Genomic DNA, 20,108 nt, shown 5'->3' on the forward strand with positions numbered 1-20,108 from the left:
AGGAGGGTTCGTAGAGTCTCTTTGAGTAGGCGCCTTTGGATTGTTGTCTTGTTAAGCCCTTCTTTTAGGCTTTTTTCGTTATAAATGTTATATATATATATCCTAGTTGAAGAGGAGAGTATTGTAATAGCTTGTAAATCGTTGTCGTCGCTAATATATGGGTTGACCTCTGCATCTATGTCTTTTCTGATATAAAAGAGCGTTCTTGGCCTTAACCCCTTATAATGCATTATTCTGTAGCTTTGCAGAAAGTAGTGTGATGTTTTCTTGCTTCGAAGAGCGAACAATCATCTTATTCCAGGAAAGAAACCACCCCGGATGATATTAATATAAGGCTTGCAACTTTGCTCCCATGATCTAAAAAGTCTGAGTTAGGACCACAGTGTTTATTTATAATTGTTCTAGCGTATTCTTGGAAATCCGGATTTCGGTAGAATTCGCTGAGAAAAATTCCCTCAAAAGCTGACAACATCCTTGGCAAATGATAGACATACCTCAAATCGAGGTTAGGTACATGGAATACGTTCCCAGTGGGTTCCAATGTTCAGCTAATTCACCATGGAAAATAGGCTTGGGAGTTGGGACGATTGCCTATAGCAGGATTGCGCTAGTGGCCAGGGAAGACAATAGCCAACTAAAGCAACAATACAATAGGTGAAAAAGGATGGTTCTTTGCACTAGGACGGCGTGTAGAACAGCAAAGGGTTTAGCGGGTGTGTTCGCGGATGGCTACGGGAAACAACCACAACGACACGTGGCTCAGGCGCGCCTAACTTCCACTTGTAGTTAGCGCTATAGTCAGGCTCGCGGACACCCCGCGCCTTATTCAGCCTAGTTTGCGAACCGGTGTCATCAAGAGGCTGTTCAAGTACTTGGGTCGATAACCGACGCTGTGGCGATGGTCGATTTTAGTATCACAGATAAGTGTGTGTATACCCCCTGTCTACATCTGACTACAGGTCTCGGAGTCTCGGGGAAATTCCCCATGGCATTGAACCTACTCCACCAGTCGCCTGGTAAGCCGGACGCTCGACTAGACGGAGTCAGGACAGTGAAGAGGTCGGTTAATACAGGTTTCTCAGCCCCCTCTATCGATTCTAGCGCAAACGCTGACTTGCGTTCGGAATCCAAAAAAGCACCCAGACTGGGTGATTGGCCATGGCGGGAGACGGCAGGCATGGCTAGAACACGAGTGAGCCGTGAACATGGGCACGCGTAAATAGCGCCATGCGTGTGATAGGCGCGGCGCTGGATAAGCGAAAGCTTCTTCGAATTCGCTGTGCTGGCAATGTCTGGTAACGCAGCCAAGGGGCAAAGCGAGGGTGGTAGGCATCGAAATTGGGGTCAATATCAAGAGTTTATGCGAGATCAGTATGTGTAACAGTGCGCTCGATGATCTACATGGGCAAGTCAGGCTTCGAGTGCTTGACGATGAAACGTGCTCTAGTGACGAAAGAAGGCCTAGGGTCTTGGTACTTAGGGCTTGAGACTTATCTCTCCACATTTACAGGGCATTACCGCCCATGGCCAAGTGCCGGGCGGGCAAGTGCTTTCGAAGCAGCGGCGTAATGATTGTAGGGCCGGTTGACGGTGTCAGGCGGTGTCATGATGCTCTTGGTACAGCTGGGCACGGCTGGGTACACTTAGGCACGGATCGCTGGCGCGCTACATACACCGGCATTCTCAAGTCGCTGGCCGATGTCAATGCAGGCTGTGTGAGATCAAAAGTCAATGCCAGTGTGGCGGGAAAGACGTGTTTGGGGTAAGGGGGCGTGCACATGGTGGCGTGGCGTGGCGTAGGAGACAATCGAATGGGACTGCGTTTCGGGAGATCGACGGGCGTGATGGCACGCGTCCAAAGCCGGGGAAGTGCACAGGACCTTGACTCGGGTCCTAGTCCATGGAATGGAGATCTTGCCAATAACAAGTCAAGCTTCAAGAGCTGGACAAGACCCAAATCATGCTATTGCTATGGCCAGCCCATGTACACACACACACACACACACACACGCGAGGCGCACTTCGGAGCTGCTCCGGTACCACCACTACCACCACCACTACTCGGTGTACTGCCATGACGGCATAAGCTTTCGGGCCGCCAGTGAGCTGCGAGAGGAGAAAAAATAGGCCTTCGTACACCGCTCCCTGGCCACAGGCCAGTGGGCAACGTTGGAGGCATTGCCTGGTTGTCTCCAGGCGGGAACGTGGTGAACGACTGGGCTTTGTTGTTGGTACATAGACTCTCGCAAAGCATCCCTCCTATGACATGCCTTCTGCCAATAGATGGTCGCAGTACTTGGCTTAGGCCCGCTTTAAGCGCGGGTCAAGCGAACGGCATAGTTGAAACTCTCTGCATGGCAGCGGAATCCGAGTACCTACTGTAGCGGGAAACGGATGGCAATCCTGCTTGGGTTGCTGCATGAGTTCGCCCGGATTTGAGCGCCCTCCCAATTTCAGGCTACGCGACGCTAACTGTTTGCATTGCCGCGGCCGTTGCATATAACAGCATGCTCCCCATGTCCGGGTGGATCTTTGTCCGCCAGTCGTTGATCACTATTCTACAGGTCGAATTCACACATTCGCACCGGTTTCACCATGGGTTACACTGCGAGTGTCGCGATTCCCACCCTTATTGGCAGTCTGTGTTCCATGGTGGCAACTGCGTGCGTCCTCGTCTGTTATGTCGTCTACCGCCATCAACAGCGCTCTTTTCGCCACGCACTTGTCCTCAACCTCGGCCTTGCCGGTAAGCACATCTCGACCCCGAACCATGCGTTTCCAGATAGAAACTGACAATCGCGCCAGAATTCATCAATAGTGTCAACAACTCAATATCAGGAATTTACGCTGTCGCCAACCGCCATGATCTCAGGCCGGGCACTGTGTGTGTTGTCAACGGCTGGGTAGGCCAGTGGTCTGTCCAGGCTGCCGACTTTTCCGTTTTAGCCATTGCCATTGTAACACTCCTCACCATCACGCGAAAGACATACATGCCCACTGTGTCTACTCTCAAGAAGGTCCTTATCTGCAGTTCCGTCTGGATAATGCCCACCATATCAGGTAAGCTCGCCGATGCGCCCTTCTAGCGCCAAACTAACTGAACTCAACAGCGTCTACCGTAGCAGGATTGCACGCAATAAGTCCCGTTAGCGGAAACTGGTGCTGGATATCTGCCGACCGAACAGATCTGCGCTACGGCTTAGCCCATGGATTACGATTCACTATCATCTTTTCCTGCATCTTCATCTATGTCTACATCTGGTTTTATATGAGGAAGCACTTCTCAAACCTGAACATCAGGACCTTCACAAACTCGTACGATCCGAGAATCACATCCAAGCACCGAAAGTCTCGCCGGAGCGCTCCTGCTCCGCCGAAGAGCAACTCGCAGACGGAGTTGAATGAAATCAATGTCGAGTACCGTTTCGAAGTCGAACACACCCATACCCATGGCAACAGTACTACGAAAGAGGATGTCGAGCACTCGGCCGTTGACTGGGAAAAGCATCAAAGCTACAAGAGCGACATATCGCTGCCCCCAAGCTCCTATAACATGGATTCACGTGCGTCATTCTCTTCCTTTGTCGTCATCCAAAGTGCGACCCCCCACACGTATATACGCTTCAAGATTGTTTGCTGACTTTTACTGCAGGTGCATCTCCCGCTGTGGACAAAGAAATTGAGGCTGGCAAGGCTTCCACCGGAACACAGGATACTGGATTCAATCTGACTGGAGCCACTCAGCACAGCGTATGCAGCCAACGAAGCTTGGATAAGGAAGTCAATCGAATGCTGCTTCTCAACGCATATCCAATCTTATACATCATTCTCTGGATGCCGGGTATCATCAACCGTCTTGTAGAAGCCTCAGGACACAAAAGCCATGTCTTGACTGTCCTTCAATCCTCAACCCAGTTCATTGGACTCACCAACGCCATCACTTATGGATTCAATGAACATCTCAGGAAGACGGTGAAAGGAGACATAACCAAGTGGTTCAGGCGAGGATAGGCGGAGTTTGGAATTTCGTCGTCCCTGCGCCTCGAGAACAATGTCTTCACCTGGTGTGAACATTCTAATGCTGTCATATTTCGCAAAACGTACGCTCTTTTGATCAAGAGTTATTAATAATCACATACCATTCCGAGATACCCAATATGTACATAGTTTTCAGATACCAATGAACACCCTCTTTTTTTTTAAAAAAAAAACTCCTTCGTCATCTCAAACATGATGTATTTTTGGGTACTATATCTGACCGGCTTGCTTTTTCCCTTTGCCAAGGTTCCATCGATCTCGTTTGCTCGCAACCTAGGAAATGTACATGGGATCGATCAGCCTGCAGTCGCACTAAGCGCTTATTCTCCGAATGCTATTTGCTGTATGATTCGCTGCCCAGATGTAGCCGCTTCTCTTGGCATACATCTTCTCCTATACTTGTCCAGACCCCTGGACCCTCCCGCCTCCATGGGTCGCATCAAATCCAAACACTCTAACGAGCGCTTCGAGAAGGTCTAGACACCCGGCCCTCTTAGACCCTCACACTCCGGAAACAGTGACCGGTAATCATGTTTTCCGGCGACGGCTCGTCTCTACTACATTAGTTCCTGGTTCGCTTCCATACTTTTTGTCATGCCCACATAGCACCATCGTTTCGTTGTTGGCACTAAACTTTGGAGTAACAGATAGTATGTATTCGAGCTGCACATGTCATTGAAAGCTTCTTGTTTCCTACTACTTCTCTACGTCATCCAATAAACTGCTGCAAGCCCTCGGCGAATGGAAATAAGCTAAAAGTCCGCTTGGGGGCCTAGGCAGAGTCATGCCACTAGCGTGCTACTGAACACCAGACAGTGACAAGGTGTAACTTGTCTCGCAAAAACCCCCCTAATGTCTCAAAAATAGCCACATGATGTTCCGTCTCAGAATTCCTCGGCACTTAGATCTTCTCTCTCCCCCTCGCCGCGTAACGATTTCCTTATCGAACGAAGTGCGACATGTCGCGGCTGTCCTGTGTTAGCCGCAGGAATAGCTGCTCTCAAGGCCTCCATATAGTCATGCGCTTCTGCCTCCTCGCTCGCATCATCCATGAATTCGAAGCCGTAAAATTTACCGTCAGGATACTGGTAAATGACAACGGCTTTTCCTATATTTTCCGCCTCTGGATGGTTAGGATACCTGTTTCGAAAGTCAATATATTCATCCAATACTTCGAAGCAAAACGGATGTTCGTAAAGTCGGGCGTCTGAGTCTCCGAGTAGTGGTTCAGTGGACTCTGGATCCCTCCAGAGTATATCACCAACCCTCTTGACTTCTTCATCGTCGCGGACACAATAATTACCGTAGACTTTGAGATACATGATCTGCTCCAAAATATCTCCTATCAGACTAGTGTCTTGCCAACCCTCGGAATCTTCAGGACATGCGTGCTCTCCGCGAGTATAATAGCGGCTTTCTCTCCAGAACTCATTCGAATCGCGACCAGGCGTGAATTTGGTTTCAGGAGCAAAAGTAACTGTCTTCTTCGGCTTGGACATGGCGACTGTGTATCTTTTGTTACAATAGGTATTCCTTCGGTTTTCAGCTGTTGTTGTTCAAGCACTTCTTGTTTTGTCTGTAGACTTGGTTGTAAGAAAACAAAAGTTATTTATAGTTTGGATATCGCTACATTGTCTATGTAAGTATGCTTTCGCACAACGTTCAAACAGTGGGTGTTGATATCAGCCTTTGAGCCTTGTTAAGACATTCGCGTTTACAAATCAAACATTGCGTCTCTAGTACCTCAAGGCTCCTTACATTCTAGCCAATAAATTCAATCTGGACAGATCCTTAGAATCCTTTTGTGCGAATCATGAGGTGGTCACTATGCGTTATTTCATCTCGCTCATGATAACCGAATTCATTTAGAACCAAGCATGGCTTGCCTTTACAATTCACTTGAAACTCTACGTAAATATATATCCTGCCTCTTTTAAATAATAGTATATCTAAAAAGCGGAGTTGTTCATATGAACCAGATAGTCGGTTCTCGTTCTCATCTTCTACAACAAGGGATCCTTGCCCGGTTTTCACGGATCTCTTCCACGACACCAACAAGTGTTGAGCGGAGCCTTCATTAAAAATCTTCATTTCGTGGAATTACAAAGATCAAGGATACAATATATTCAGGGGGCAATAATCTCATGAGCTAGGATTTCCTTGAGGAATTCTAAAGACCATAGTTTCAAATGTATTGACTGAGTCAAATTTCGCTCAGTCCGCGCTTGTGCCCTGCACATACACATTTAAAAAAAAACCCCTCATGGGAATGCACACTAATCTCGGGCCCAGCAATCCAATGAATCTTTGTAAAATTTTAAGTACACCTAGACTAGGTCAATAGAGAAGCTAACTCTATAGCAACATTAAAGGTCTACTAGAATAAATAAACTATTAGCAGTGCACGAATTGATTAAAAGTTTATAGATAATGAGAGAGATGATAACACAAAGATGACCACTATTCTCTAACTACAGTTACACTCATGTCTTTACCATGTACTCTAATCGTTATCCTAGTATCAAACTTAGAAGAGAGATGGCCCTAATAAGAGAGGGAGAATGGCTATCGTCCTAAGGTACTCATAAGACGATTGCATATATTAGTAATTTGATCATTTATATCATTTCTTCTTTTACACGAAACTAGTCTTCAATGTACTACTGGGTATCTCTCTAGCACATCTCTACAACTTTGCCTGAGCCTCTTCCCACTCCTTACTAAATGGCTGATCAAGGTATCCCTTCGCGCTCTCTGGGAGATAGAAGGTGTCTCGGTCATAAGGGTTAAAGTCGATGCCCTTCTGCAACCTAAAGACGAGGTCGGGTGTTGAAATATAATAACGTCCAAACACAACAACGATATCGCGCTCCTTGTGCTCCTCAACCAGCTTCTTGGCAGAATCGGCCTTGAAGCCTCCAGCAATTAGGAGCTTGCCAGTGAAGTGTGGCAGCAAGGGATCAAGGGACTCGACGTTGTCGACATCGGTGTTGCCTGCAATACGTGATTCGACAAGATGGACGTAGGCAATATTGAGAGCATCCAACTTCTTCATGATGTCGGTAAACTGAGGTAGCGGGTCCTCCATCTTCATGCCTTGGAATTTAGAGTATGGGCTCAATCGGATACCAGTCTTCTCTGCACCCACGGCCTCGACGACGGCCTGGGTAACCTCGACAGCAAATTGAGAGCGGTTCTCGACCGAGCCGCCATATGAGTCTGTGCGCTTGTTGCATACATCCTGGAGGAATTGGTCGACGAGGTAGCCGTTCGCGCCGTGGATTTCTACACCATCAAAGCCAGCCTCGATGGCGTTCTTGGCAGCTTGAGCGTAGTCGTTGATGCTCTCCTTGATATCTTCAACAGTCATCTCCTCTGGTACGACAGAGTCCTTATCCATGGGCGTAGCGCTGGAAGACTTCATGGGAATGCCGTTCCGCTTGTTATAATTTGGGTCCGCTGTACGCCCAAGGGACCACAGCTGAAGGTAAATATATGAGCCCTTCTCATGAACGGCCTTGGTGACCAGCTTCCAGGCATCTATTTGACCTTGTGTCCAAATACCAGGCACGTGATCGTAGCCACCAGCTTTCTTTGAAGTCAGGGTCGCTTCGCTGATAAGAAGGGTACCAGGTACACAAGCACGCTCGCCATAGTACTCTGCTGCCATGGGTAGAATTTCATGTTTATCGTTTGCACGGAAACGGGTCAAAGGCGCCATGGCAACGCGGTTCTTTAGTTCCATGTTGCCCACTTGGAGCGGCTCGAAAAGGCGGCTGGTTGCCATCTTGGTCTTTTGTGAGTGAAAACTGGGGAAACTGCCGAGTCCAGGCAGAGTAGTTAATGCAGATTGAATATGAAACCGAATGTGAGTGTCTTGTCAGGAATGTCAATGTGGTATACTAAAACGTGTTATATAGTCAAATGACGACTTAAGCGGGTAGATGGTTTGAAATCTCAATCGGCAGATCTCGGCCAGCGCACGAAAGTAACATCTCATGGAATTTTCTAACGTGTTCTACGCCAGCATGATGCCTCCCAAAACAGGATCCCGGGGGCTTTCTAAACCGCTATTGGAACAGCGAATACCTGTTCAAAGGCGATGTGCCTGAGAAGGGGACAATTGCCGTTGTTAGCGGGACACGGGATGCCATAGCAGCCATAGCGGTGTCAACGCCCCACCGTCTGGTGACGTAATCGACATTTGTCATCTCAAGCCAGCTAGCCGGCCCGATTGAGCTTTTGAGGCTCAGACTGCGAAGTCAGTAGAGTGGTACGGTTTTTGGAGCATTAACAATGCTCTTCATGCAAAACGCCAAGCGATACAAGGCTGCGACCTGGCCAAGCATTCATATGTAGAGATGATATAGATGATACTCTTGGGAGAGGTATACGTGATTTCAGACAACGGAGGAAAAACAGCGATTCTGAACATTGGCAGTTAAAGCGAAAACTTGAGAAGAGGCGCGTGTGAGACGAAACCATGGAGGATGCAAGGGGAAGGCAGATGTCGGCAGTCAACAGCTCTGTAGGAGATCCTTTGCGGTCAACAGCTGCGCTTCTAGGTCTTCATGCCACAACCACTCAAATCTCTCATCGAGCATGTCTTCTATCTTGCCCATGTTGTCTCCGACATTTTCAACAGCAAAGTCATAGGCCTGAGCTGCGTCTAGGCTGTACTTGATGCACTGCTGCGTTCTTGGACGTCTTACGGCGTCATAGGCCTGGAATGCCGCCTCGATATTAGCGATACCTCCTGCCGAAGCAACCAGGTGACTGAGGATATACGCATCTTCCATGGCCATACCAGCTCCCGCTCCCATATGTGGTGTGGTAGCATGTGCGCTATCGCCGAGGAGACAAATGCGGTTTTTGAAGTAGGGTGAATCATGTTGGAGAGTGAACAGAGCCCATTTAGAGGGGAGGTGATGGCGGGCCATGAGCTCAATAAGAGGCGGATACCAGTCATGAAATCGCTTTCTGATCTCGTCCGCATTTGTGGGTACGGTCCAGGCGTCTTCGTTCACTCCAGGAGTGGGCTCATCTTGTGGCAAGGCAACCATGTTGATAAACTGGCCATGTTCCACAGGGTAGGTGATGATGTATCCACCATAACCACAATATAGTTGGCTGTTCAAGGCCCTTTCGTCTCCCAACATCTTCCTAGCTTCACCACCCGGAACCATTGCCCGGAACGCGCATTCGCCGGCGGACTTTGGTTGGACATCCGGGTCACAGACGTGGTGCCGGACTTTACTCTTGATACCGTCGCAGCCAATAATCGCACTGGCAAGCGCACTTGTCCCATCAGCAAAACTCATCTTCAACATACCGTTCCCAGCATCTTGAACACTGACAAAACTCTTATTAAAGCTTGTGATATCTTCTGGCAACAGAGCCACCATCTCATCTAGGAGACGGGCTCTGTGTATGCGGCCCTTCATACCAAGCCCGGCCAATTCACCCTCATAGTGCCCTTTGTCATCCTGGTGAAAGGCAAAGTCTCCGGCTTTGTGCCCACCATGCCGCCTTTCATCCATACCCCACAGGATTGTATTGAACGTGTTATGTCGCTCCGGGTCGGCATTGAAAGTCGCATGTTTCATGAAGCCTTGCAGTAAGCGCGGATCGATTAGATGCAACGCCTTCGTTGCATTGGTTCCAAACGTCACTCCGGCGCCTATTTCCGAGAATTCGGAGGAGCTCTCATATATATGCACCTTGACGCCATGCCGAGTGAGCCCAATGGCGAGCGCTAACCCACCAAGGCCACCTCCAATGATTGCGATAGGGAGATGTGCGTGGTTCTCGAAAGTGGCTTTGTCCATGTTCGTCGTGTGTGGTGTTGGAGTACGCTTTCGTCGTGCTGTTTTCTTCGTGGTTGGGTTACTGAAGAGTTATGGTGGATGTGTCCATGGCTCCTATTGAGATAAGCCTATTTGAACTCTATTCTTCTAAGTACCGAAATGGCATGCCGCAGATTAATGCAGCCTACTCACAAGGCTGCATATGCGCATCATTCAAGAGAACATCTGCTGTCAACAGACGATGTAGTTGCGGAGAGCTGCATTTCATCGAGGCCGAGCCATGAAATCCAATTCAAATCGCGAACTAACCTTGTTGATTAAAACCTCCATTCCAGGATATAACAGCTCGGTAGACGTTGTGGAGTGAATTGACATGGCTGAGTGTCATCATCAACTGCGGGGCAACCGGAGATAACACTGGTTACCGGAGATAAAGATAGCCTCCCGATATTCACCACATGTTTTTGGCTCTTGCTGGTCTTCAGAAGCATCGTGAATGATACTAAGACCTCTCCAACTTTGAATTGGAAATTTTCAGAGTTTCCAAAGGTTTTGGAACTGATTCAGCTTCTGTCAAAGTCCGCAGCTCTTCTTGGAACTTTTGCAGTTTCCAAGAGATAGTGGATTTCCGAAAGAATGAGTCTGTTGTTCAGTTCCAACAGAAATAGGCAGCAAGAAGAGGAAATACGCAATCGTCTGTGTCTTTCATTATACCTGTCTTCTTGTCGGCCCAGCTGCTAGTCCAGGCGCCCAATGATAAGCTGAAACGTTCAAGATTTAACGAAGCTCATACCGAAGGAGACTGGTGGCTTGTATGCACGTCTTAACTATCATATACTTGCTCTAAACAGCATCATAGACTTTGAATTCGCGTGCATGATCATTCTCTCCATCGCATGCACTTTCACCAGTCTCACATGCACAGACCTTGGAAATCACTCTCACTCCAGAACCACAGTGATTTCCACTTCGAGCACCTTTCACTCGCAGGCGCCAACGGCCCCGTGCGTTCACGACCACGCCCTTATATTTCAATATTGCGCCCAAAGGCTCTCCCAGATGCGCCTCTCATCGCACAACTGCCTGCCTTACCGAAAATCGCTTCCACCCACCATGCTCCTTCCATCTCTCCTACCATTCGCTATCCTTGCAGTCGCAGTCTCCATCCCCGAGCCTCTACCCATCTTCGGACCCTTCTGCGGTACTCCCGCTCCCGTCTACGCCAATGGCACAAAAGCCGCAAACTGGACCGACTACATCGCCTCGTTCGAGACTCTACCTAGTCCAGGCGGCCAAGGCATCACCGACGCATGGGGAAATGACGGAGGCCCCATCCCCTGGCCACGCACCGGCACCCACCAAGCCGTAATCCCCTACTGCTTTACACAGGAATGGGATCGCAGATACATCCGAAACATAGTCGAGAATGGTATGGCCAAGTGGATCGAGTAAGTCAGTGCCGAAAAAGTGGACTTTCTTCTATCTTTTTGTTTTTCTTTTCTCGCTAGTAAACCCAGGTAAGATGAATTAATGGTTAACACATAGCTACTAGACATCTCGGCGGCCCAGCGAGCGAGGAAGCCCGACACGCCATCAGCTTCCAAGAGCGCAAAGACACGCAGGGAAAACCATTGTACTGCGGACAACCCAACAACCGCGATGCCTGGAACCCAAACGTGCCACACGACACTGTTGCTTTCGAGTACAGCGACGACAGAGCCTGGGGCGCTAGTGTGGGGTTAACTCGCAACGGCAAGCCCTGGCAGCAAATCGTCAACATTGCAGATGGCTACACGCTGTTTGGCATTCTGCACGAGCTCGGGCATGTACTGGGTAAGTAGAATCTCTTTCTCTCTTTCTCTCTTTCTTTCTCTCTCCCTTTCTCTTTCTGAAAAGATAACCACACGACGTTGTCCCCAAACGCAAAAAGCCAAGACTGAGATATGATAAACTGACAAAACTACTAGGCATGGCACACGAGCACAACCGCGCTGACCGCGACACATGGGTGAAAATCGACTTCCGCCACCTCGTCGACTGGCCCGCGTGCTGGGCGCGCGCCCGCTCGCAAGAAGGCCTCGCCATCACGCCCACAGACGTGTGCACATCGATGCCGCGGGCCCTCAAGTACGGCTGCTCGTGCTCGGGCTTCATCAAGAACCACGTCGAGCCCGGCTGGACCATCAATTCCCACAGCTACTACGATCTCGCCAGCATCATGCACTATGCTAGTGTCACGGGATACTCAAATACAAAGTGCATTGAGGAGGGCGAAGACTGCCCCGTCATGGCATATGTGGATGCCGAACGGCATGAGCTGGGGACGAGGTTACTCGAGCAGGTCAGGAAACCGAGTTCTAAGGATTTGGTGTGGGTCAAGAAGACGTATCCGTGGAAGGAGGAGGAGTGATAGTAGATGTCTGTGGGAATCTACTGAAAAGCAAACAACCCACTGTAAGGCAATACTTACGTGTTTACTACACCTATCACTTCGATAGACAAATCCCCCACTTTCCCACTTGCTTCTTTCTTCCCCCCCTTCCTCTTCTTTCTTTTCTCCACCATGCGCCCTGCAGTGGATCCATGATGTCATACTGTAATCCCGTGTGTATTTCTTTCCAAGTTTTCCTTTTCCCAACCATGATCAGATAACATACTAGCACTAGCACTAGCACTAGTAACATCAAGATACCTACCACTACATCCCGCCACCCGGCTACCCGGCTCAATAGAGCAGTGCCATCGAATTACGCCAACAGACATACGCCCCCAATCCACATCACGCACATCCGTTTACCGATGAAACCTCGGAAAAGAAAAAGAGAGAGATGCTCAACAAAAAAAATTTTAAGCCCAATTTTACTATCTCTCCATGTTTCCGATCGCCCCGTCTTACGCTATCACTATACTATACCACACTATACTATACTTATCTTCTTTGCCCTGAAACCATGGGTTATCAGTAGCCTACCTGGCCCACATGCATCCGAGTTGATCCGAACACCGGCGCGTTCCCAACGCGCTCAACAGCTTACGCACATGCAGCTACCCGCTGCAGGGTCGCTCTCAACCACATGCTTTATCCATGTAAGAGCGGGGTATGTGTTCGCCTTGACTCGCGGAACCGGATATGCGTCCGTTGTTGAGCTTATCTGTAACAATCCTACTCTTCTTGGGTCGGCAGATACACAACCCGCAACATGAACATCTTGTTGAGCATCACGTCATCTCAAAGTAACATCATCAAACATGCTCCTTGTTAGCGTATTGCGACATGGGTTCGGAAAGCGGGTGCTGTGCGGTTCTTGGGAAACATGGTCTTCATTACAATACGTAGAATTTACTAATCATTGCACTTTCATCTAACATGCCTACCAAACCAACCAAAACCAAGACGCTCTAGACACGTCTTCGCGCTCGATGAAACAAGCCGGGGGAATAAAGCGTCCTTGAAATGCCCTTTCCAGTAATATTACCGCCCATCTACCGTCTTTTGAATAATCATTTACCACCCGTGATATGTCTAGAACTGCGCAATCGCGACTGAGACGGCCTGGTCGTCCGAGTGACTGATGCTGATGTTAATGCTCTTGACACCAACACGCTTGGCTTCTTCATCAGCCTTGCCGTACAGCTGTCATGATGTTAGAATGCTTTCTTTGCTATGAAGGCACTTGATACATACCTGAACTGACGGCGCCCCTGACTCGTCGTTGACAATCTCAATGTCCTTCAACGGAGCGCCAGCACCTTGGCCCTTGACACCAAGTGACTTGAAGACAGCCTCCTTCGCTGACCACTTGCCAGTGAAGCTTGCCTGAGGGTTAGCGGCCTTTTGGCAGTACGCAATCTCCTTTCCGGTGAAGTTGCGCTCAATGAAGGTCTCGTTCTCAATGTTCAGCGCGCTGAGGCTTTCAACATCGACGCCAACCTTGGTAGTAGCAGAGGCGGTGGCTTGCGTGAGCTGTTCGACCATCTTCATTGTTTCCTGGGCTTTCTGATCCTTCTTAGGAGCAGGGGTGGAGTTCTTCGGGTAGGTGTATGTCGAAGTCTTCTTGTCAATGGTAACACGGGCTTGTGGGTTGAGGAAGACCTCTTGCATCTTCTCGTCCTCATATGGTGCCTTGTCCTTGGCGCGGAACATGGTGTTGTTGATGAGGCCATCGTGGAAGTAGCGGTAGGCCTTCTTCTGGCGAGCCTCAACCTTTTGCTTGTATGCAGCGAACTGGTGGTGCTCAAGCGCAGCGTACAGGTACTTGGGATGGATACCGATGGCCTGGGCTCCCTTCTGTCCGAAACCAAACGAGGTAACCGAGAATGCCTTGATTCCATCCGTCTGGATGGATTGCGATGGGTAGACAATGTAATCGAACTTCTCCATGATCTTGTCCACGTTATCGGCATTGCGGTTGCCTGGTACGAGACCGGAGTTGAGCACCTGCAGACAGCCGTTGAACATCCAGGCACCAGCAGCACCCTTGGGATGACCAGTGAGATACTTTTGGAAGATACCAAGGAGCGCATTGCCCTTCTTGCGGCCGAGGTGGCGCATTTGTTGGCAAATAACGTCAGACTCGTTCTTGTCGTTGGCAACAGTCGAAGTACCGTGGAAAGAGGCAACATCGAGATCGTCAATGGTAAGACCCCATGTTGCAAGAGCACCACGAAGAGGAGCGATGCGAGGATCTTGCTTCCAGAAGTTGTTGCCCAGGCTGTTGAGCGCATCCTTCTCTTGGCGTTTGGCCTCGGCCTCGATGTTTGCAGCGCGCTCCTCTAGGTAAGCAGCCTCGTCAAAGTCATCGCCCGAAACGTCCTTCATGGCTGCAACCTCCTCTTGGAGATAGAGGATCTCAGACTCCTGCCACTGCTTGATTTGCTTACGTCGCAGGTCCATCTGGCGCCTCCTGTACTTGATGTCAAGAAGAGGTGATGGGAACTTGGATGGTGTCTCGCGGGCAGTTGTCAGCACACCCTTGCCAGGTGCAGGGACTGAACGGCCAATCTTGTCAGTCGCGGTAGCAGTGAAACCAAGCACACCGTAGATGGGAACACCCATGTCCAGAGCAAGCTTGGCATCCATGATAACCTGCATACCACAACCCTGAGATTCCATGAATCCGTTCCTGGTCGTCGTGGTAGGGCGTGACATCTCCTTGGGTGTGCGACCATGGGCAAATTCGTCTTCGGCGTTGCTAGTGGCCTTCATGTTGGCGAATTCGTACGAGCCTTCTTCCTGGAAGTCATCGAAACCTCCAACGAAGCAAACGCGCGCCTTGCCCTCAACAATGGTGTCGTAACCAATGTCAATGGATTCGACAGCAGTGGCGCAAGCACCAACGGGAGTCTTGATGGGACCAGTTGAAGACATGAGCAACATGTTGACCCAAGCACTCATAGTGTTGATAAAAGACTCCTGGAGGATATCCTTCTGAACTGGCTTGTCCATGAAGCGGTCTTTGTACATTCCGCGGAGGGCGGTAGTACCACCAATACCAGAACCGACGCAGTTACCAACTTCGGAAAGGTGGACGTATTTGTAGAACTCGTAGGGGTCGGTAATACCGCTGGAAAGCAGACATTCGGCGGTGGAAACAAGCACAAAGAGTGTTACGGGGTCGACTTGTGAGATGATGTCGTCGGGCACACCATACTTCTTTGCATCCCAGCCAGTCGGGATCTGACCAGCGACGAGACGGTCAAAGCGCAGAGCCTTGGGAATAAGGAGAGTAGCGCCCTTCTTCATGCGGACCGTGTACTCGCCTGATTCCTCAATCGCAAAAACTTCAACCTTGTCGCCATGCTGCCTCTTGAACTCGTCAGCTAGCTCCTTGGACGCCTCGAAGGGATCAAGATCTTCCTCAATTTGGATTTCTTGCATGAGCTGCTTGTTCTTGGGGTCGTAGCCATTGAAGAGCTCAGGCTCAATCAGGCGGATACCGGAATGCTCGAGGATGTACTTCTCGTACTTTGGCTTGACGTCCTTGTCGTCAATTGGTTCATTGGTCTTTGCATCGACCCAGCCAGAGTAGCTCTTGCCCTTGAGAGGACCGTTGTGGTTCTTGATGAGACCCATGATCCAGGCCATCTCAACACATCCTTCAATGGAGAACTCGCCGTAGGCTTCCATTTCCCAGCGGGTCCTCGAGTTACCCCAAGGACCGACCTCGGCGAAACCAGTGACGACAACAACCTTCTCAAGATCAACCATGCCCTTGAGGTTCTCGTTGAGCGGCTTGACCTCTGCATCCCAGTCAGGAAGCTTGGGGAAATCGAACTTCATGTTGGCTCGTGGTTCGATCGTGGCCTTCTTGTACAGCGCCTCGCTTGCCTCACCATTGACAACCTTGTTCTCAATGGCATTTTCCTTGATGACGGCCCTGCGGATGTCACTTGTCTCCGTGAGCTCCTTTCGGAGGTCGGTCATAAGGTCCTTGAGGTTGGGAATGTACTGGAAGCCACCGTTGAGATCCGCCCATACCGGTTCTACTTGGCACAGGTTGACAATGGGTGGTGCCATCAGACCAAGCAAGTTGAAGGCCATCTCCTGCTGGGAGAAGGTACGTACACCGTACTTCTCAATGCCTTCGGCGACAATGTTGTTGGCGCCCATGAGACCAGTGCCACGTGTCCAGCCAATGACGGCACCGCAAATTGTGAGGTAGTTGCCCCAGCTTTCCGAGTGCCATCTTGAGAAGAGCGTCTCAAGAGACATCTTGGATTCCGAGTACAGACCATCGTTGCCGAAGGTACCGTGGTTAGGCGACAATGGCAGGATGACCTGTGCCGGACGGGTCTCGTAGCCATATGCCTGCTTCTGCTTCTTGACGGCTCCAAGCATACGCAAAAGGTTGGTCAACATGATGCGATGAGCGAGCTCAGACTTGGAGTCAATGCTGTCAATCTCACGGCCGTTCTCGGGAATGGCGGCGAAAGGAACAATCAGATCAAGGTCCCAGCCGAGGCCCTTCTTGGTGTCGAAGATGTAGTCGATCAAGGCCTCGACGTCCTGGTTGCTACCTTGGTTGAAAGGAACCACAATAAGCTGCGAGCCGCGAGCACCGTACCGGGAGTACATGGACTGGTAGTACTCGGTAACTTCGCGTGAGAACCTGGAAGTTGTAACGACAACCTTGGCTCCACCGCTGATGAGACCCTGAAGAACCTGAGCACCGATAGAACCAGCACCAGCACCGGTCATAAGAGCGTATTTGCCCTGGAACGTAACACCAGACTTGGCAGCCTCCTCTAGACAGTCTAGGTAGACGCCAGTGAGCTTCTTGCTGTACTCCCAGCCGTGGTCGTCCTTTCTCTTGAGATGGAGGAAGGGAATGGTCTCAACCTTGCCATGCTTGGCGGAAGCATGGACGCGGCCGTTGCGGCCTCGCTTACCACCGACAGCCTTGCCGTTCTCGCTGGGCATGATCTGGCCCTCGTTCATGGAAAGAGAGCGAATGACATTGCTGTACAGGCTCTTGATCTGCAGTTGCGACGACTTGGAAAGCTTGTGCTGTTGCTTGATGAGCTTATAGATCCTCTGCAGATCGTTTTGGACCTTGGTGCGGTTGCCGTATTCGGAGAGTTTTCCTCCCTCGGCCATCTCGCGAACGTAGTGTTCAAGCTTGCGGACACTCGCTCTTGGGGCTTCTTCGTAGTTCATGTTGCCCTTGGCATCAATCTCCAGGTGAGGCGCAGTAGGTATCGCGACATCCTTGTAGACGGGTGCCTCGTTCAGCACCTCCTTGCAGTTGTCAATGAGCTGTTGTCCGAGCTCCTTGGCAAGCTGGTAGGTCTCGCCGCGCTCGGTGGGGCAGTGATCGATGTGGTACTGCATGAAGTCGAGAAGCAGCGGGTTCGATCGGTTCATGATGGCAATGCAGCGGCTGACAATCTCACGGTCAACGGCCTTGAGCTTGCCGAAAATGATGTCGTAGAACATGGTGAGGGCGTCTTGGCGAGCCCAGTTCCATGACGAGTCGTAGACGCGCGCCTTGAGTGGTGTGAATTGAGGCTCGATGCCGGACGCGTAGAACTCGCCGTGCTCGGTGGTCCAGAGGTCAAGCTGGGCCTGGAGCGCCGACTGAGCCTTTTGCGAGTCAACAAACGACTTGTCGCCTGCGCGAAGGTCGATCTTGAGGTATCGTGCAAACAGCTCGAGCTGCTGCTTGAAAAGTTGGCGTTGGTCCTTGGTCAGCGCATCAATGGCCGCAGGGTCCATCATCATGCCGCCGCCAGAGCCGCCAGAGTCGCCGCCAGCTGTCGGGGCAGACAGGCTGATTCCGGCAGTGGATGCATACTTGTTGGCCTGCTCGTCCAAGAAGGCCTTTCCATCGTTCTCCGAGCCCAGACGCGCTGGTGGCTCGTTGGTGATGGCGAGCAGCAGAACACCGTCCTGCCGCCCTTGTGCCAGCCCCCATCTTGTCTCGAGGTGCTTTCGCACGGCTGTGATGTTGAAGCCACCCGGCATCTTGGACGAGACCATGCGGGCAATGAGGGAGGAGGATTGTTTTCCAAGCTGACCATTGAAGGTAGCCTGCATTGAAGCACCGAGCTCGTCGAGAGGGGTGTCCTCGGGCTTCTCTGGCGTCGAGCCGAATTCCTTGCCCAGGTCTCCGAGGATCTCGTTCTGGAGGGTAGACTTGCCTGGAGCATGCGTTAGCCGAGATTTGCGTCGTGGAGTTGCCATTGGTCTTACCTCCGACCAGATCCTTGATGGCCTTGGTCAGCGGAATGTCCATCAGCGGCTTCTTGAGCTTCTGGGCCACGAGCGTCCGCAGAATGTCGGTCGCTGTGACGGGAGCATCTGGGACCTGAGCCGCCGGGCCAGCGCTGGGGGGTGGTGCAGCGGCGGCGGCGGCGGGAGCAGAGGCGGCGGGAGCAGAGGAGGCGGCGGGAGCACCCCCGCTGGCGGCGGCGGGCGCCTCTGGCTCTTCCTCTACAGGGTCTACGTCGTAGTAGATGTCCTTTGCGTCCTTGTTGTAGCACAGAATCTGACGCTGCAGTGACCGGGCAGCGTCGTGTGCTTCGTATTTGCTGGCGAGGGTGCGCTTGGCCATGACGCCCAGTGTGTCTGCGGGGCCAATTTCGACGATGCGCTCCGTCGTCTTCTCGCCGAGGACGACATCCTGCGTCTCAATCCACCTCACGGGGGAGGCGAATTGGTATGCGAGCAGCTCGATGAGCAGCGTGTGCGACAGCTCCTGCTCGACCTCGGGACGCATGATGAGGTGGCTTGGGGAGGGGGCGAGGAGAAGGGAGGGGGGAGGGAGGGGGGTGGATTGACGCTCTGAGAGAGCTCAATGGGTATCTCAGAGACAAAATAGACGAGGCGTGTCGTGGGTCGAGGGCGGGCAGAAGAGCCAGGAAGAAGACGCGCTATCGGGTGGGGAGGGTGTAGTGCGGTGAGGGCACAAGACTGCTGGACGATCAAGGGTCCCGGGGAGGGGCGACGAGAGTCCCCGCGCAGGATTTGTCGTGGCAAGGGGGGGGGAAAGCGAGGAGCGGAAGTTGCAGGGACGACAGGCCCAACGCATTGGCGGTTTATCTCTGGCTGGCTGGGAGGCAGCAAGGCGTGGCTTGCGGTGGGCAGGGCAGGGCCGTTGAGGATTTCTGCCGCCTCCGGGCTGGGTGGTGCTAGGAAAATTCCCGGACCCCTGCACTGCACTGCAGCGCGTTGCTGCTTTGGCCGGTGCTCAACGACCCAGTGCGAGTGCCGTCAGTCTCGCCGGGCGGGCGACGAGGATGCAGCAGCAGCATCCGCAGCGTCAACGGCGGCCTCAACAGCTGCGCGGCAGCGGGCGCGGCCACGGGCGGGGCGAGTTGTTGAGTGCAGCGCCCCCGCGCCCGCCCTTGTGTGTGTGTGTATGTGGTGTGGTCTCTGTGCAGTACATACAGTACACCTAGTGGTAGTACACCTGGGAACATGGCGTGGACCCCTGGTGGCCCTAGCGGCCCACGACCCATGCTATGCACGCCAAAACTGAGCTCCAGGTCGAAAAAGTCGACCAACTCGGCGCGACCATTGTCCTCGCCAGCGCACCGCTTCCGACTCTTTCCTCACCTCCTCCCCGCCCCCCAATTCGCAGGACTACTTGTTCGTGGCCTTGCTTCACTGCCCCCGGGGTCCATTGCGCTCAAGTCCTGCTGCCTGCGGTCTGTTCCTGCCGCCGCCCGCACGCCTCCCCGTCCCGCACACAGCACGGGAGCTGCTCCTCACGGTATCCGCCCAGCAGCGCGCCCAATTCCCGCGCACGCTTCATACAAAGG

The 20,108-nt window shown here is 51.6% G+C and overlaps 6 protein-coding genes across 6 annotated transcripts; 2 read left to right on the forward strand and 4 right to left on the reverse strand.

Annotated features, from left to right (window-relative positions):
* Nucleotides 1-2,595: 2,595 nt before the first annotated feature.
* Nucleotides 2,596-4,011, forward strand: SETTUDRAFT_96125 (uncharacterized protein; the record flags this gene model as incomplete). The annotated part of the gene is made up of 4 exons (XM_008031728.1): nucleotides 2,596-2,746; nucleotides 2,806-3,060; nucleotides 3,111-3,583; nucleotides 3,694-4,011. 4 exons carry the CDS (start codon nucleotides 2,596-2,598, stop codon nucleotides 4,009-4,011), a joined length of 1,197 nt encoding a protein of 398 aa, XP_008029919.1.
* Nucleotides 4,012-4,922: 911 nt separating this feature from the next.
* Nucleotides 4,923-5,537, reverse strand: SETTUDRAFT_22899 (uncharacterized protein; the record flags this gene model as incomplete). The annotated part of the gene is made up of 1 exon (XM_008031202.1): nucleotides 4,923-5,537. The coding sequence occupies one exon, from the start codon at nucleotides 5,535-5,537 to the stop codon at nucleotides 4,923-4,925; it is 615 nt and encodes a 204-aa protein (XP_008029393.1).
* Nucleotides 5,538-6,593: 1,056 nt separating this feature from the next.
* SETTUDRAFT_165290 (uncharacterized protein) lies at nucleotides 6,594-7,864 on the reverse strand. Its single transcript, XM_008031729.1, has one exon. The coding sequence runs from the start codon at nucleotides 7,823-7,825 to the stop codon at nucleotides 6,725-6,727; it is 1,101 nt and encodes a 366-aa protein (XP_008029920.1). The 5' UTR covers nucleotides 7,826-7,864; the 3' UTR covers nucleotides 6,594-6,724.
* A 691-nt stretch (nucleotides 7,865-8,555) lies between these two features.
* Nucleotides 8,556-9,947, reverse strand: SETTUDRAFT_141320 (uncharacterized protein; the record flags this gene model as incomplete). Its single annotated transcript, XM_008031730.1, has 1 exon — nucleotides 8,556-9,947. Exon 1 carries the CDS (start codon nucleotides 9,864-9,866, stop codon nucleotides 8,556-8,558), a length of 1,311 nt encoding a protein of 436 aa, XP_008029921.1. The 5' UTR covers nucleotides 9,867-9,947.
* Nucleotides 9,948-10,958: 1,011 nt separating this feature from the next.
* Nucleotides 10,959-12,350, forward strand: SETTUDRAFT_141322 (uncharacterized protein; the record flags this gene model as incomplete). Its single annotated transcript, XM_008031731.1, has 3 exons — nucleotides 10,959-11,293; nucleotides 11,398-11,576; nucleotides 11,813-12,350. 3 exons carry the CDS (start codon nucleotides 10,959-10,961, stop codon nucleotides 12,253-12,255), a joined length of 957 nt encoding a protein of 318 aa, XP_008029922.1. The 3' UTR covers nucleotides 12,256-12,350.
* Nucleotides 12,351-13,152: 802 nt separating this feature from the next.
* Nucleotides 13,153-19,079, reverse strand: SETTUDRAFT_165292 (uncharacterized protein). The gene is made up of 3 exons (XM_008031732.1): nucleotides 18,538-19,079; nucleotides 13,531-18,485; nucleotides 13,153-13,479 (listed from the first exon to the last, which is right to left on the reverse strand). The coding sequence occupies exons 1-3, from the start codon at nucleotides 19,061-19,063 to the stop codon at nucleotides 13,369-13,371; spliced, it is 5,592 nt and encodes a 1,863-aa protein (XP_008029923.1). The 5' UTR covers nucleotides 19,064-19,079; the 3' UTR covers nucleotides 13,153-13,368.
* Nucleotides 19,080-20,108: the final 1,029 nt, after the last annotated feature.

This window comes from Exserohilum turcica (genome assembly GCF_000359705.1).
Source record: "Exserohilum turcica Et28A unplaced genomic scaffold SETTUscaffold_6, whole genome shotgun sequence".
Taxonomy (NCBI): domain Eukaryota; kingdom Fungi; phylum Ascomycota; class Dothideomycetes; order Pleosporales; family Pleosporaceae; genus Exserohilum; species Exserohilum turcicum.